At 43.8% G+C, this 17,031-nt stretch overlaps 2 protein-coding genes across 5 annotated transcripts in view; both read right to left on the bottom strand.

Annotated features, from left to right (window-relative positions):
• Nucleotides 1-582, bottom strand: part of LOC120056153 (ski-like protein) — a 37,422-nt gene extending 36,840 nt beyond the window's left edge. For 2 of the 4 annotated variants that reach the window (XM_039004361.1, XM_039004362.1), the window contains exon 1: nt 247-581. The gene's annotated coding sequence lies outside the window, so the exon portion shown is untranslated. Of the gene's footprint in view, nt 1-246 lie in introns of all 4 variants that reach the window. The other 2 variants (XM_039004360.1, XM_039004359.1) reach the window with 2 other exon arrangements.
• A 12,110-nt stretch (nt 583-12,692) lies between these two features.
• Nucleotides 12,693-17,031, bottom strand: part of LOC120056151 (protein kinase C iota type-like) — a 33,672-nt gene continuing 29,333 nt past the window's right edge. Inside the window, exons 13-16 of the mRNA XM_039004358.1 lie at nt 16,777-16,856; nt 16,485-16,574; nt 14,786-14,901; nt 12,693-14,009 (exon numbers count right to left, since the gene is read on the bottom strand). Of these exons, the coding sequence (XP_038860286.1) occupies nt 13,922-14,009; nt 14,786-14,901; nt 16,485-16,574; nt 16,777-16,856 (374 nt within the window). The 3' untranslated portion in view covers nt 12,693-13,921. The remainder of the gene's footprint in view (nt 14,010-14,785; nt 14,902-16,484; nt 16,575-16,776; nt 16,857-17,031) is intronic.

Below are 17,031 nucleotides of genomic sequence, written 5' to 3'. Positions count from 1 at the left end.
AATGCAATAATACCGAATGCTTCACCAATGCAATGGAGGAGAACAGGTTCAAGGAGAGCTTCACCACCCTTGATTCACGCGTTGACTTCCAACCAAAACGGAAATGTTTCCACGCAACACAAATATAGTTGTATAGTCATTTTTTTAACAGGGTTGTTAATATTAATATTCAAAAGACGTCAATTATCTCCTGAAAATATAAAAAAAATCTAATAAAATGGACGTTGAGATTCGAGGGTCCCTTACCCTGTTTTTTTCTCCATCTCGCACAGTGTCCCCTTCGTAGCTAGCAAGGACAACGCGCACAGCTCCATTCATTCCTTTCCTCTCCAAACTCCCTTTCTCTCTCTCCCCCTCGTCTTCAAACTGTACTTCCCCTCCTCTGGCTCGCCACGGTCATGGCACTGGTATGCAGACAGTACTGATAATGACATTCACTGGCTGGGTTGCTGTCTGCTACGAGACTGTCTAACACCGACCTACAATTAATTACCAACTAACGTTAACGTCGTTAGCTAGCTGAACGTAGAACAACATTCCGGGCTTAGCTAACGTTAGCAACAAATTTAGCCAACACGTCTGAATACAAACAAATGTGCTAGCAAGTTAAAGCCAAGGCTGTGGTGTATTTTACACCAACGAACCACGACAAATAACGTTAAGTATTTCGGAATATAAAACTGATACAATAGCGAATTGTGTGGGTTAATTAAATGTTGAGGGGGGGTAATTACGGCAACATATGAGGACTGCGTAAGAGAAACCACAAAGCCAATTCGATAACTCAAATTAACATCGTTTTCGCTCAACTTTAACCTCAAATGTATATTGAAGCCAGTTGGGCAAACGGGGACTGAAGTTAGCTTAGCATGGCCACTGACTACACACCCAACCGCAACGCTGTGTGAAGCCAAAGCCAGCTAGCCAAGGATAGCTAACCTTTACTAGCGACCGCTTGTTAAAGCCTCAAATCATAACTCCATTTCAGAAAAAACGTCAAATAAACAAAAATGAAAACGTGATAAATTACATATTTACATCAAGCGAATCACAACGTACAGAAACCAGTTTAAAAAGACTTGCCTGAATGAGGTCGTTTCGGCTTCTCTTCATTCGGTTCTACCGACCATCAACAAGCTACAGCTAGAAACCACTACTGCTAGAGCCCTACAACGTCACAACACAACCTAATGATGATGATACGTCACCCAGACTCGAATTGGGCATTTCACGGAAACTGTGCGGGGGTGTCTGTCTGTCTGTCTCGCAGTCTGGCAGTCTGGCTTGGTTTGTGTAGCACATCTGCAGTACTAAGTGAGTGAGTGAGAGCGAGAGCGCCTCACCAACCATATAACCCGGCCATATAACGATTTGTTTGGATTCGCATTCGTTCTGTTCTTGATGTCCTTGAGTCTAGTATATTTAGGTTACATATTAACTAAGGTTTACACTCTGTAAATGGCCCACTATTAAGAATATGTTCTATTTAAAACAATTATCTTATTATTAAATTATTTAAAACAATTATCAACATACACAGGCATATCTATACTATACCATATTTTATTTATAATATATCTATTTGGTTCATATTGTTTGGTTTATTTGTTATGTTTTAACACTTTGTTGATCTTTTTCCCAGTAACATCATGTCCTGGGGTGACATTAGTTTGGCAGCTGATCACACCAAACAACACAATGAATTTGGGCTTTCAGTCAAGTTTGTAAACATAGGAAAGAAACATACGAAAGGTTGTTTGAGGATAAGAGATAAAATACAACACATCAAATCCATTTACCAAGCTGAGGTCATTTTGGGACCCCCCCCCCCATAAAAACCTCTCCCCATTCTATTTAAAATGTTACACTTACAGTATCTATTCAGAATGCATTTCCCCAGCAAAATGAAGAAAGCGAGGGAAATTATGTTTACCTGCAATGTCAATAAGTCATACCTTAGACCTGGCGCCAGTTAAAGTCATAGCTGTGTGATTCACTAGCTGGTGCCTGTGATGAGAGTGGGGCGTAAAAGAGGTGGATTGCTCACTGTGTTAATGAATGTGGAGTTTGGCTGAAATGTCTTGTCTGGATTGATTGAACTGAGGCGTCAGGCCCATTGAAACTGAGAGGGCAGAACACAGCGCCCTTATTTTCTAATACATTTGTACATGAAATATATACAATATATTTTACACACAATTCATAATTAATAAAAAAATATATATAATAGATATGGGGAATGATCAGTGCCCCCTCAAAAAAAAAACATGTAGGGCTGCTTGTGGCCTCTGCTCTGACAGGGCTGATAATTAGAGATGCGTTCCAAATGGCAACCTATTTCTGGCCGACAGAGTCCACTATTTTGACCAGAACCCTATGGGCCCTGGTCAAAAGTAGGGCCCTGGTCAAACGTAGGGCCCTGGTCAAACGTAGGGCCCTGGTCAAACGTAGGGCCCTGGTCAAAAGTAGGGCCCTGGTCAAAAGTAGGGCCCTGGTCAAACGTAGGGCCCTGGTCAAAAGTAGGGCCCTGGTCAAAAGTAGGGCCCTGGTCCACAGGGCTGTAGTGCACTATATATAGCGAAATGTAAAAAAAATAAAAATAAAAATAAAAAAATAACAAATAGAGTGCCATTTAGGATGCACCTATTAATGATTTACGCCTGTGACTGCGTTGCTGCTGGCTGGGGCTTCCTCAGACTTTGTCCTGTATCATGGATGAGTCATTGGCTTTTTTTTGAATATGATATGTGGAAAGGGAAGGGCTGCGGTGCTATGGTTTCAGCTCTATCTACTGTCCACACACTGACTACCATGTTTAAAGCCCTACCCCCTCCCTGAGAATCAGAAGGGCTAGGGCAGTTTCCCTATAGGCTATATGTAAATGTGTAATATTTCATATTAGACTCACATTATATACACTAGGCCAGGTGTGGGCAAACCTTTTTGCTCAAGGCCCAGACCGACATTTTGAAATTCAATGGAGGGCAGCACATTTTGTTGTGGTATGATTTGTTTGTCAAAATCTATTTGCGGGCCAGAAAAATTGCAGTTATTTTGAAATATATAAATCCATGATACTTTCTACATACTTTCTATCTCGTTTTAGACTTTCAAGTGTGTGTAAATTTTTACCCAAATTAGTCATCACCCCTCTCAAAATGTATTTTTTGTATTTTACTCAAACCTCCCATTGAATCTGACCCACAGGCCGCAGTTTGCGAAACCCTGCACTAGGCAATCCCTCTCTTCATTAGAGAGATTGGCAGTACAAATAGAAAATGGAATCCGCAGTAGGGGGAAACAGCGCCACTGGCCACCCCACCACAGTTTTTGTTTTTGTTGCAGAGCTGAGGAGCATGAAAAATATAATTGCAGTACATATTGTGCTCTTCTATCGCGGGTGCGAGGATGTCTGGGGGGGGGGGGGGGGGGAACAGTGTTGGTTGTTTACAGTAACATCTTTGTTGTTGTAATATTGTGAGCCTTAGAGGAGTTGCCAACAATGGGATGTTCTAGTTTTCAGGCATTCAGATATTTTCAACGTAACTTCCTTTTCTGCTGAACACCGGATATGGGAACTCTGCTCAGGCGTTTCTGTTATGCCTCACACGTTAGGTTATAATATTGTAAACGGACGTGGCTGTTTTACCATTAATGATTCCAGTTTCAATATAAGTACAGTGCCTTGCAAAATAATTCATCCACCTTGGCATTTTTCCTATATTGTTGCATTACAACCTGTAATTTAAATAGATTAACATGTATTAGACATACACAAAATAGTCCAAATTGTTGAAGTGAAATGAAAAAAATTACTTATTTCAAAAAATTCTAAAAAATAAAAAACGGAAAAGTGGTGCGTGCATATGTATTCACCCCATTTGCTATTAAGTCCCTAAATACGATCTGGTGCCAATTACCTTCAGAAGTCACATAATTAGTTAAATAAAGTCCACCTGTGTGCAATCTAAGTGTCACATGATCTGTCACATGAGCTCAGTGAGATCATACACCTATTCATACACCTATACACCTATTCTGAAAGACCCTGAAGTCTGCAACACCACTAAGCAAGTGGCACCATGAAGACCAAGGAGCTCTCCAAACAGGTCAGGGACAAAGTTTTGGAGAAGTACAGATCAGAGTTGGGTTATAAAAAAATATCTGAAACTTTGAACATCCCACAGAGCACCATTGAATGCATTATTAAAAAATGGAAAGAATATGGCACCAAAACAAACCTGCCAAGAGAGGCAGAGGCCAAAACTCATAGACCAGGCAAGGAGGGCTTAATCCGAGAGGCAACAAAGGGACCAAAGATAACCCTTAGGGAGCTGCAAAGCTCCACAGCAGAGATTGGAGTATCTATCCATAGGACCACTTTAAGCCGTACACTCCACAGAGCTGTGCTTTACGGAAGAGGGGCCAGAAAAAAAGCCATTGCTTAAAAAAAAAAATAAGCAAACACGTTTGGTGTTCGCCATAAGGCATGTGGGAGACTCCCCAAACATATGGAAGAAGGTACTCTGGTCAGATGAGACTAAAATTGAGCTTTTTGGCCATCAAGGAAAATGCTATGTCTGGTGCAAACCCAACACCTCTCATCACCCCATCCCCACAGTGAAGCATGGTGGTGGCAGCATCATGCTTTGGGGATGTTTTTCATCGGCAGGAACTGGGAAACTGGTCAGAATTGAAGGAAGGATGAATGGTGTTAAATACAGGGAAATTATTGAGGGAAACCTGTTTCAGTCTTCCAGTGATTTGAGACTGGGACGGAGGTTCACCATCCAGCAGGACAATGACCCTAAGCATACTGCTAAAGCAACACTCGAGTGGTTTAAGGGGAAACATTTAAATGTCTTGGAATGGTCTAGTCAAAGCCCAGACCTCAATCCAATTGAGAATCTGTGGTATGACTTAAAGATTGCTGTACACCAGCGGAACCCATCTAACTTGAAGGAGCTGGAACAGTTTTGCCTTGAAGAATGGGCAAAAATCCCAGCGGATAGATGTCAAGCTTATAGAGAAATACCCCAAGAGACTTGCAGCTGTAATTGCTGTAAAAGGTGGCTCTACAAAGTATTGACTTTGGGGGGGTGAATAGTTATGCACACTCAAGTTCTGTTTTTTTGTCTTATTTCTTGTTTGTTTCACAATAAAAAATATGTTGCATCCTCAAAATGGTAGGCATGTTGTGTAAATCAGATGATACAAATTTTAATTCCAGGTTGTAAGGCAACAAAATAGGAAAAATGCCAAGGGGGTGAATACTTTCGCAAGTCACTGTAAGAAAGTATACAAATATTTTGAAGATAAATACACAACGCAGAGACAGAGTACGAGAGGTCAAAAGGACGAGAAGTCAATTGAATTAACGATTAATGGAAATAGTGTTTTTTTTCTGTAATAGGGAATTATTTATCAATGGGTCAGAGACATGGGAGGAATTTGTCTATACAGTGAGCCTGAAACAGGATACTTGTTATTTGGCCATTGGCCCAGTTGTACCGCAAGGACTTCTAATTGGTCAACCACAGGCTAGGGCTGGGTTATAAAACTAGATCCTGTCCTTTTGTTCTGGGGAGATAATCACAGGAGAGAACGACAGGAGAGATCCACTGGAGAGAACCACATGAGAGCATCACTGAGGACAGAGGAGAATGACCATCTACCTCCCCGTATGATTTGTCCTCTTCGAATAAACCTATTTTCCTCCCCCAGATTTCCTTTGGGGTTTGTGTTATTGAAGAATTACATCAACTGCTACAAAAAGGAAATGTCAAAAGTTTAGTCTAAGGCAGATAGAGCTACTTACAACATAATTTAAGCTCTTTGATTGTTTAAAGATGCCATTCATTTAAACCTCAATTTGTTTTATGGTCAGTTATAAAAACATTTACATTTTCACAAGATATTTTTGTCCTAGCAATTAAAGATCTCTCTGTGATTTGTCCATGTCCTCACAGCTTTTCTCCCAAATTAAACCCAACTGCCCCCCAGCCGAGAGAGTGTGCATCCCAAATGGCACCCTATTCCCTACATAGTGCACTACTTTTCACCAAAGCCCTTTGGGCCCTGGTCAAAAGTAGTGTACTGTATAGGGAATAGGGTGCCATTTGGGATGCCCCCTGAGCCTTGTCATGTAACTGTTAATCAGACGGTGGCTGTACACTGAGAGGCTGTTCATTGAGAGGCTTATCGAGCTGCCTGCCTGCGAGAGAGAGGACACGTTATTCTCCCTCACTGTCTGTCTGACGGTCTGACTCACACTCTGATGTCACAGCCTAATGTGCGTATGTGTGCAAGTACGTTTCTTTTGTGTGTCTGTTTGTGAGCGGCATGATAAAGGTTTGATAAACGACCCCGGCCAGCACCTCCAGGCTGGCTCTCATACGACAGCGAGGTCAGCAGATGTATTGTGAGAGCTTGAAGCCATAGCTGTGTAACAGTGTACATTCTGTCTGAAACACAAATGGCACACTAGTTCCTTCATAGTGCATACATTTTGATCCAAAGCCCCATGGGCCCAGCCTGGTCAACATTCTAACACATTATACAGTATAGGGATCAATTTGGGACACACTCTCTCCTCCTATCCAGCCGCAGAGCACAAGAGACATTGATTTCCCTGTAATAACATCACAAGGTGTGCTGCTGCTGTGATAAAACATGTATCTCATACGTACAATAAAATAGCCAATGCTGAATGTTCATTAGGTCCTGATAAACACAGAGCTGTTGGCTGAGGTGGTAGAGTAAGGGCTCTGGGCAAAAGTAGTGCACAACATAGTGAATAGGGTGCCATTTGGGACACAACAGTTGTTGTGGCATGGTCAGAGGACTGGGAAAGGAAAAGAGTAGGAGAACAGAGTGGAGTTACTAGCTAGCACATTGATGAACCTCTCTGTTAGCCTGGGCTCTGTCTCAACTCCTATTGAGCCTGACACTAAGTGCACCCTGGGGGAATAAGACCTCACAACACATTCTACCGCCATCTCTTGTTTAAGTCTATTAGAACCGTTTATTTATTAAAAGCCACACTTCATTAGAATATTGCAGGACGAGGTCTAGGCATATAACAAGATATGTCTGGATTAGTAGTAAATATACAGTTGAATTCTGGCATATTGTGGGAAATGTTCAATACTTTCACAAATCTTTTGTTTTATTGATTTACTTCAAAGGGGAATTATATTTATTCCACTCGGGCCGCAAAACCAGCAGTACACATAGAATGAAATCTATTCACATATTTTACAGGATATATTCTGGGTAGAATATGGATAAATCCTCTGTGTCTTCAGGGAAGCCGTCCAGACACTCTATATGACACCTATGACCAGATCCTTATTCTATTGCTGCCCAGCTGTCATACACACATTCTCTATGTACCAATGAAATAAAATCACTAAACTAGACTCTATGATCAATCATAAATGAATGAACCCCATGTCTCCACCTCTGACCCCGAGTCCCTGTCACCACCTCTGACCCCGAGTCCCTGTCACCACCTCTGACCCCCAGTCCCTGTCACCACCTCTGACCCCCAGTCCCTGTCTCCACCTCTGACCCCGAGTCCCTGTCTCCACATCTGACCCCGAGTCCCTGTCTCCACATCTGACCCCCAGTCCCTGTCTCCACCTGACCCCTAGTTCCTGTCACCATCTCTGACCCCTAGTCCCTGTCACCATCTCTGACCCCTAGTCCCTGTCACCATCTCTGACCCCCAGTCCCTGTCACCACCTCTGACCCCAAGTCCCTGTCACCACCTCTGACCCCCAGTCCCTGTCCTCACCTCTGACCCCCAGTCCCTGTCCTCACCTCTGACCCCCAGTGTTCTGTGCATGCTTGGTAGTACGATTCAACTTGAGTAGAAAAGGTAAGAATATTGTGTTCACACTAAAGTGGCAATATTAACAATCATTTTAGACGCAGTGGCTGATAAATTGAATGAATGACACTGGAGATGCCGTCACTATATCATTTATAATGACAGTAGTAAAACACACACTATTACCGAAACCAATCTGTACATAGCAGCTCTCTGAATCCCGCAGCGCTATGTGGTGTGGGGGATGTGACGACAATGACTCATCGTTGATTTATTGACAAAGACCAAGAAGGTTGTTGGATCACACACACTGATTCAACAGAGTCATAGAGTGTCATTAGCTATGATGATAACGTTGCCTCCAAGACTGTGTTTAGTATGTAGTAGAATGTAGCACCTTGAAGTACATACACATATCACAAATCACACCCTATTCCCTATATGTAGTGCACTACTTTTGACCAGAGCCCTATGGTGCACTATATACGGAATAGTGACATTTGGTACGCACATTGGCATGCACTGCAACACCGAGAAGTACACTACACATTACAGTGTGTGTTTAACAAAAGGGGTCGTTGTGTTTTTCCTGCTGAACAGAACAGTAGATAGATTGTTTTATTGCTTAATTAAACCCCTCTAGGTGGGGGGGGGGGGGGGGGGGGGGGGGGGGGTAGCAGACAAGATAAGAGCAATTAAAGCAGGATGTTTTTCAGATCCTCCACCGTTTTACATCATTAACTATACAGCCTGCATCCCAAATGTCATCCTACTCCTTACATAGTGCACTACTTTTGACCAGAGCCCTACGGACCCTGGTCAACAGTGGTGAACTATGTAGGGAATAGGGTGACATTTGTGACACACCCTCTGTGTTCCAGGGGCTGAGATGGTGAGGGGTGATGCTGCAGCGTAGCACCTGAGAAGGCCAGAGTTTTAGAAGAACAGGATTATGGGAAGAGACATGTATCCCTTTATGTCCTTCATGGAGGAAGTTTGATTTACAGTACAGTATCGCATGCGGTTTTACAATATATTTTCCACCCAGGCTTTTAGATTGGGAGACAAGGGGTGTTGATGAAACCGTTGAGATATAATAACGAGAGAGACAGAGAGCGAAGGGTAGGAGAGAGAGAGAAGGGTAGAGGAGAAAGAGAGAGAAGGGTAGGAGAGAGGAGAAAGAGCGAGAAGGGTAGAGAAGAAAGAGAGAGAAGGGTAGAGAAGAAAGAGAGAGAAGGGTAGAGGAGAAAGAGAGAGAAGGGTAGGAGAGGGGAGAAAGAGAGAGAAGGGTAGGAGAGAGGAGAAAGAGAGAGAAGGGTAGGAGAGAGGAGAAAGAGCGAGAAGGGTAGAGAAGAAAGAGAGAGAAGGGTAGAGGAGAAAGAGAGAGTAGAGGTGAGAGAAAGTAGAGGAGAGCAGAGGTTCTCCAACTTCCTCAGGGACCCCCAGCCATTCCATTTATTTGATGTATTCCAGATCAAACCTGATTCAACTTGTCAACTAATCCTCAAGCCCTTGACTACTTAAATCAGGTAAACTAGTTCAGGGCTACAACAAAACTATGAAATGTCTGGGTATCCCCGAGGTTTAAGAACCACTGTGTTAGAGGGTTAAGAACGGCAGGTGAGCGCAGAGGAGAGAAGAGGAGACCGAGGAGGGCAGAGGAGAGAGAAGAGGAGGCCGAGGAAACCGAGGAGAGAGAAGAGGAGACCGAGGAAACCGAGGAGAGAGAAGAGGAGACCGAGGAGGGCAGAGGAGACCGAGGAGGGCAGAGGAGACCGAGGAGGGCAGAGGAAAGAGGACAGCTCTCGTGACAGTGACCTTTTACCTGAGGGAGCCAAACGTCTGGCAACGTCACATCACATGACTACAGGAGACAAGCTGCTGCTGCAGTGTGGATTTAGACAGAATCTAGAACTCTTAGTGTTTATCAAGCCTAATGAAACTGCTTTGTGATCTACCTCTCAGGTTCATTTAAAACATAAAACAGGTATCGGTAAAACAGACAGACACCTAGTCAGGCAGACAGATTGACAGAGACGGACACCTAGTCAGGTAGACAGAGATGGACAGGACAAACAGGCAGATGGACAGACACAGCGAGCCAGCCAGACGGACATAGACACACACTGACAGACAAACAGCGACAGACACACTGACAGACCAATGAACAGAGAGACAGACGAACAGCGATAGCACGAGACAACCAGTAACAGAGAGACAGACGAACAGCGATAGCACGAGACAACCAGTAACAGAGAGACAGACGAACAGCGATAGCACGAGACAACCAGTAACAGAGACAGACACACTAACAGACCAATGAACAGAGAGACAGACGAACAGCGATAGCACGAGACAACCAGTAACAGAGAGACAGACGAACAGCGATAGCACGAGACAACAAGTAACAGAGAGACAGACGGGCAGCGATAGCACGAGACAACCAGTAACAGAGACAGACACACTAACAGACCAATGAACAGAGAGACAGACGGACAGCGATAGCACGAGACAACCAGTAACAGAAAGACAGACGAACAGCGATAGCACGAGACAACCAGTAACAGAGATAGACACACTAACAGACCAATGAACAGAGAGACAGACGGACAGCGATAGCACTAGACAACCAGTAACAGAGAGACAGACGAACAGCGATAGCACGAGACAACCAGTAACAGAGAGACAGGCGAACAGCGATAGCACGAGACAACCAGTATCAGAGATAGACACACTAACAGACCAATGAACAGAGAGACAGACGGACAGCGATAGCACGAGACAACCAGTAACAGAGAGACAGACGAACAGCGATAGCACGAGACAACCAGTAACAGAGAGGCAGACGAACAGCGATAGCACGAGACAACCAGTAACAGAGAGACAGACGAACAGCGATAGCACGAGACAACAAGTAACAGAGAGACAGACGAACAGCGATAGCACGAGACAACCAGTAACAGAGACAGACATACTAACAGACCAATGAACAGAGAGACAGACGGACAGCGATAGCACTAGACAACCAGTAACAGAGAGACAGACGAACAGCGATAGCACGAGACAACCAGTAACAGAGAGACAGACGAACAGCGATAGCACGAGAGAACCAGTAACAGAGAGACAGACGAACAGCGATAGCACGAGAGAACCAGTAACAGAGAGACAGACGAACAGCGATAGCACGAGACAACCAGTAACAGAGAGACAGGCGAACAGCGATAGCACGAGACAACCAGTATCAGAGATAGACACACTAACAGACCAATGAACAGAGAGACAGACGGACAGCGATAGCACGAGACAACCAGTAACAGAGAGACAGACGGACAGCGATAGCACGAGACAACCAGTAACAGAGACAGACACACTAACAGACCAATGAACAGAGAGACAGACGGACAGCGATAGCACGAGACAACCAGTAACAGAAAGACAGACGAACAGCGATAGCACGAGACAACCAGTAACAGAGATAGACACACTAACAGACCAATGAACAGAGAGATAGACGGACAGCGATAGCACGAGACAACCAGTAACAGAGAGACAGACGAACAGCGATAGCACGAGAGAACCAGTAACAGAGACAGACGAACAGCGATAGCACGAGAGAACCAGTAACAGAGAGACAGACGAACAGCGATAGCACGAGACAACCAGTAACAGAGAGACAGGCGAACAGCGATAGCACGAGACAACCAGTAACAGAGAGACAGGCGAACAGCGATAGCACGAGACAACCAGTATCAGAGATAGACACACTAACAGACCAATGAACAGAGAGACAGACGGACAGCGATAGCACGAGACAACCAGTAACAGAGACAAACAGCAACACAGACAGGGAGGGAAATAAAATGTTTATTTTGTGAAATCTGTATTTACATCCTGTTAAGCATTCAGTAGGCTCCTCTGGATGAAATCACACATCATCCTCATCAAAGTGTTTTCAAACAGGTTTCACACAATAACAATATCACCAATCAATGTAGCGATCAATCATTAGAGTAACAGCACATTTGATTTAATTTTTTAAAAAAAGTTACAAAAAAATACATTGCAATATAAAGTAACATGACAAAAATTCTGAAGAGTGTTTGTTCCTCCAATCACCACTTGGCACCACTTTAAAACACTTTGGCAGCAACCCAATCGTCACCCAAAATGGCACCCTATTCTCCATTTAGTGCAGTTGTTTTTTTCACCAGGGCCCATAGAGCTCTGATCTAAAGAAGTGTGCTATATAGGGCATAGGGTGCCATTTGAGACTGAACAAATGTTTTTTTTTAACCTCTCTATTCAGAACTTGGAATATAAATTGAAGCTGTTAAATGCTTTGATAGTGTTTCTTATTAGATTTGATGAAAATCTCTTTCAAGAGCTTCATCTGTAGTGTCAGAAGTGGTCCAGGAGATCGACGGTCTGACTCCATCCTTATCATTCATATTCAAACTGATTCACAGACATGGACTAGAGAAAACTGTAGAAACTTTATTTTTATATATATATTGTGAAAACAGATATATACCAAGAGTTTCAGAAAGGCATTCTATTTTAAAAATGAACAGAGGGAAAAAGAATATTCATATAATTTTTCTGGCTAATATTAGGACACACATCTCTCTATCCGACAGCAGGACGCTCTTTGATGATGTCATCGCCGGGTTGTCTAGTAACCATGCAGAGCTAACTAGTGAGAGCGTTGGACTAGTAACCGAAAGGTTGCAAGATCGAATCCCTGAGCTGACAAGGTAAAAATCTGTCGTTCTGCCCCTGAACAAGGCAGTTAACCCACTGTTCCGAGGCCGTCATTGTAAATAAGAATTTGTTCTTAAACTGACTTGCCAAGTTAAATAAAGGTAAAAAATAAAAATGGCCCATTGACCAGGGCCCATAGGGCTATGACCAAAAGTAGTGCACTAGATTGGGTATGCATCCCAAATGGCACACTATGCCCTAACTCAGCTAGTGGTCCAGCCCACTCGTATCCAAATCCTCTCCTCACAGTAAACTCTTCCATTCACAGTGTGTTTGTATCCATAACAACCCCCTAACTCTTAATCTTGCAGTGTTATTGTAGAGTACTTTTGTTGCGCACTTTATATAGTATAGGATGCCATTTGAGATTTGCCTTTTGTCAGTAACTACGTTAGTTAGTGTTGGTTGGCTGCTGAGATGGCAATCGCTTTAACCTGGAACCGTCTCTGTCCTGGAAGTTGCCACGAAGACTACTGTAAACGTAAACAATAGTGAGCCAACCTGTGGTTATGACGGTAGAACAGGCTTGACGACGGCGTAACACTTTGGGACATTGACCAGCGTACAGACTGCCATTTCATTAAATAAAATGAGAAAAATATATAGATTGGTGTTTTTTTTTTTTTTTTTAATGCTGTTGTCCTCTTGTTCTTCTTCTTCTGTCCTCTACAAACATGGTGCTGCAACGCTCATCATGATACATGTAGTGAACATGAAACAGTTTTCAACTATTGTTCCCTGGTGATCTGGCTTGGGGTTAAAAGGCCTTGGCTAAACATCATTCTTATTATTTACAAATAAAGTATGCATTAACCACCAAGCTGGGAAGAAGAGAGGAGGGTTAGTTTGTTCTCTGTGGACGTCTGTGTCCCTCTCCCCCCACCCCCCCTTTGTGTCCAGTAACCTAGGTAACCAACCACCTCCAAGCCTCATTGGCTACTGAGAGCCTGCACTCTGATGACCAATGAGGAAATCAGTGCGGATTTGATACATGATACAAAAATAATTAAGAGAGAACGTAGGTTTTAAAGACTAGTGGTTAAAAAAAAGAGGACAGTGACGTTCATCCAAAATGGCACCCCATTCCCTAGTGCACTACACGTAGAGTATAAGGTGCCATTTGTGACACATACACACTATGTGAGATTGGTTTGGCAAGTTAGTGTCTCTTGTCTGAGAGCCCCGGCGGCTCTCCGCCTCTATCCAACAGCAGGACGCTCTTTGATGATGTCATCGCCGTGTTGTCTGGTAACCATGCAGAGCTAACTAGTGACGTCGTCGAGGACACGAGGTGGCGTGCTGCGTCCGCTCCCACACACACCTAGTTCACACACACTCCTCGGCCGACATCAGGAGAGGGTTGATGTACTCGAACCCTTCAAACTCCGACTGGTCGATCTTCTTCACCGCGTCACTGGAATACAGGAAAGGAACAGCGGTTAAGGGGGTCCTATGACAGTACTGATCGGGAAGTAATTCACAGGTCTAGTAACCTCCATCACAGGCAGCCTCTGTTTTCAAACCATAGGATTCAGTACTCCACTCAGCAAGATGTTTTTCGGACTCATTGTGTTCTTTATAAACATGTGGGATAGACCTCTGTAAGATATCTGCATTGTCTCTTATTTATTCACAAAGCAGTCTGGCAGAAACTTCCACTGTAGATCACTTCATTGATTTATTTTAGACGAACAAATGACCAAACCCGTTCTCAGGGATGGATAACTCTGGAGATCCCGTTGGTCTCCATAGAGTTAGGAAAATCTGATTTGAGTTTTTCCTGCCCTTTGTGTGGAACAATACACAAAATTCCTTTCAGACATTTCAAATGATTGACTGGAGACGTATGTAAACGAATGCGATTGCTTTTCTTAAATATGTTTAATGTGTATTATATTATAGTGGGTTTTATTTATGTAGTGGGTTTTATTTATGTAGTGGGTTTTATTTATGTAGTGGGTTTTATTTATGTAGTGGGTTTTATTTATGTAGTGGGTTTTATTTATGTAGTGGGTTTTATTTATGTATTGAGTTTTATTTATGTAGTGGGTTTTATTTGTAAATGTATACAGGGCTCTCTTGTAAAAGAGTGACTCCCTGTTTAAATGAAGATTAATCAAATAAATAAAACTGATTCATGAAGAATGACAGACAGAGACAGTCTGACCAGCCAGCCATTAGGACACTCACTCGTCATCAGGCGTGAGCTGGATGGGCTCGTTGGTAAACTGGGTGTCGAAGCTGTCCAGTCCAAACTCTCCTGAGATGTTGGGTTTGAATGGAGGAGCCACCTGCTTTTGTTCCATCTGAAACAACACAAGGCAATGGGGTCAGAGGGCGGGCAGACACAGACACACCCTTGAGCTTGATACTCTTTTAAAATAATGTATATGAAGCTATTTTATCCAAAGCTACTTACAGCCAACTTTATACAGCAAGCAGCATGTTTCAACCAACAAGTCTTATTTACAAACAAGACTTCAAATGGGGTTCAGTGTATGAAACAGAGGTCAGCGTATGAAACAGAGGTTCAGCGTATGAAACAGAGGATCAGCGTATGAAACAGAGGTTCAGCGTATGAAACAGAGGATCAGCGTATGAAACAGAGGTTCAGCGTATGAAACAGAGGTTCAGCGTATGAAACAGAGGTTCAGCGTATGAAACAGAGGTCAGCGTATGAAACAGAGGTTCAGCGTATGAAACAGAGGTTCAGCGTATGAAACAGAGGTTCAGCGTATGAAACAGAGGTTCAGCGTATGAAACAGAGGTTCAGCGTATGAAACAGAGGTTCAGCGTATGAAACAGAGGTTCAGCGTATGAAACAGAGGTTCAGCGTATGAAACAGAGGTCAGCGTATGAAACAGTCTAACAAAAATGATTTTACCAAAAGCCAATCTCCCTGTTTCTCTCTGAAACAATATTAGTGACTGTGCTGTGGCTTAGTGAAAACTCCACTGTAAACTCAGAGGCCAGACAGACAGCCTGCAGTGTGTTGACCCAGTACTGCCCCCCCTGCAGGTAGACTAGAGTACTGCATGGGCAGGCTGCCACCTGTTGTTTATGAGGTGAGACTGAGTGGAGGGGGAGGCAGCCCAGCAGTGTAACCTGATCCTTCCAGACAGAGAGCCAGCCAGCCAGTCAGGACAGCAGCAGTCCAGACCAAACAGGGGGAAGAGGTCAGGCTGCTCCTGAGCTGGTCTGGGACTGGAGGCATGTCTAGAGGACAGCCTGTTTGTTTAGCTGGCAGGAGGGTGGGTGGGTGGAACTAGAGAGATTGCCTTGGGAGTGTGTCTGGCCCATTACCATGGTTGGAGTCAATTCCTTTACAATTCAGGAAGTAAACTGAAATTCCAATTCCATTTTTCCAGAATATTGAAAATCTGAATTGAAATGGAATTGACCCCAACCCTGGTGTCTCCTGTTTTTTACATTGATGCAACAGGTGACATCATGAGGTTAACCATGTTACTGCTTATTGGTGGTGAACATCTAACATCTAACAGAACCACTGTGACCTAACAACTTAGTCCAGGAATTGGTTTAATATGAGTCTGAGAAACCTGCCCTTAGAGAACCGATACATCCCATTGGCCTGTCTTGTTCCCTGGTGGGAAAGGAGACTGTCTGGGCTTGTCTAAGGTGATGACCCTCAACTATGTGGAAACAGTATAGGAGTTGATTTGGTCTCACTGTCCGTCGTTCACAGTGTTGAAGTTAATTATCATTGGTGAGAATTCTGCTGCTTTGTTTGAATGAAAACAATGATTCACCGTCTCTGTTGGGTGATGGTGCTCTAACCCACCTCAACACCAGAGAACACTGATAGAACACAGAAAAAGACAGACAGAGAAAGATAGAAGTGAGAAAGAAAGAAGACACGATGACTCACAAGGTCCCAGTCTACGTTTCGGAAGAAGGGGTGACCCATGATGTCAGCGAAGCCCGTCTGGGGGTGACATCCTAGCCGCTCCTTAGGTTCCTGTGAGAGAGATAGAAGAGAGGGAGGGAGAAGTGGAAGAGAGGGAGAGCAACAAAGAAAGAGAAGGGTGTGAGGAAATTACAACATATATAACGAGACAGACAGGAGAGAGGGAGGGAGAGGAGGCGGGAGGGACGGAGGGAGGGAGAGAGAGGAGGCGGGAGGGAGGGACGGAGAGGAGGCGGGAGTGTGCAGTAGTTACCTTGTTGAGGAAGCCCTTGAGGACGCTGGCAGCTTTGACTGACAACGATCGAGGAATCCTGATCTGTTTTTCCAATATTACTACAGAGGAGGAGAGAGATTAGATTAGATTTTGAGAGGGCTTTTACAATAGTGACAGAGTGGATATAAAGAGAGAGGCTGTGAAAAATACCTTATTGAAACCGATATGCTGACACTGTGGACATGTGTCAGGCACTGCAGCATTACCACTATCCCAGCCAGCCCTCAAGAACAT

Source organism: Salvelinus namaycush, chromosome 11 (assembly GCF_016432855.1).
Source record: "Salvelinus namaycush isolate Seneca chromosome 11, SaNama_1.0, whole genome shotgun sequence".
Taxonomy (NCBI): Eukaryota; Metazoa; Chordata; class Actinopteri; order Salmoniformes; family Salmonidae; genus Salvelinus; species Salvelinus namaycush.
This window is presented reverse-complemented; position numbering and strand designations above follow the sequence as displayed.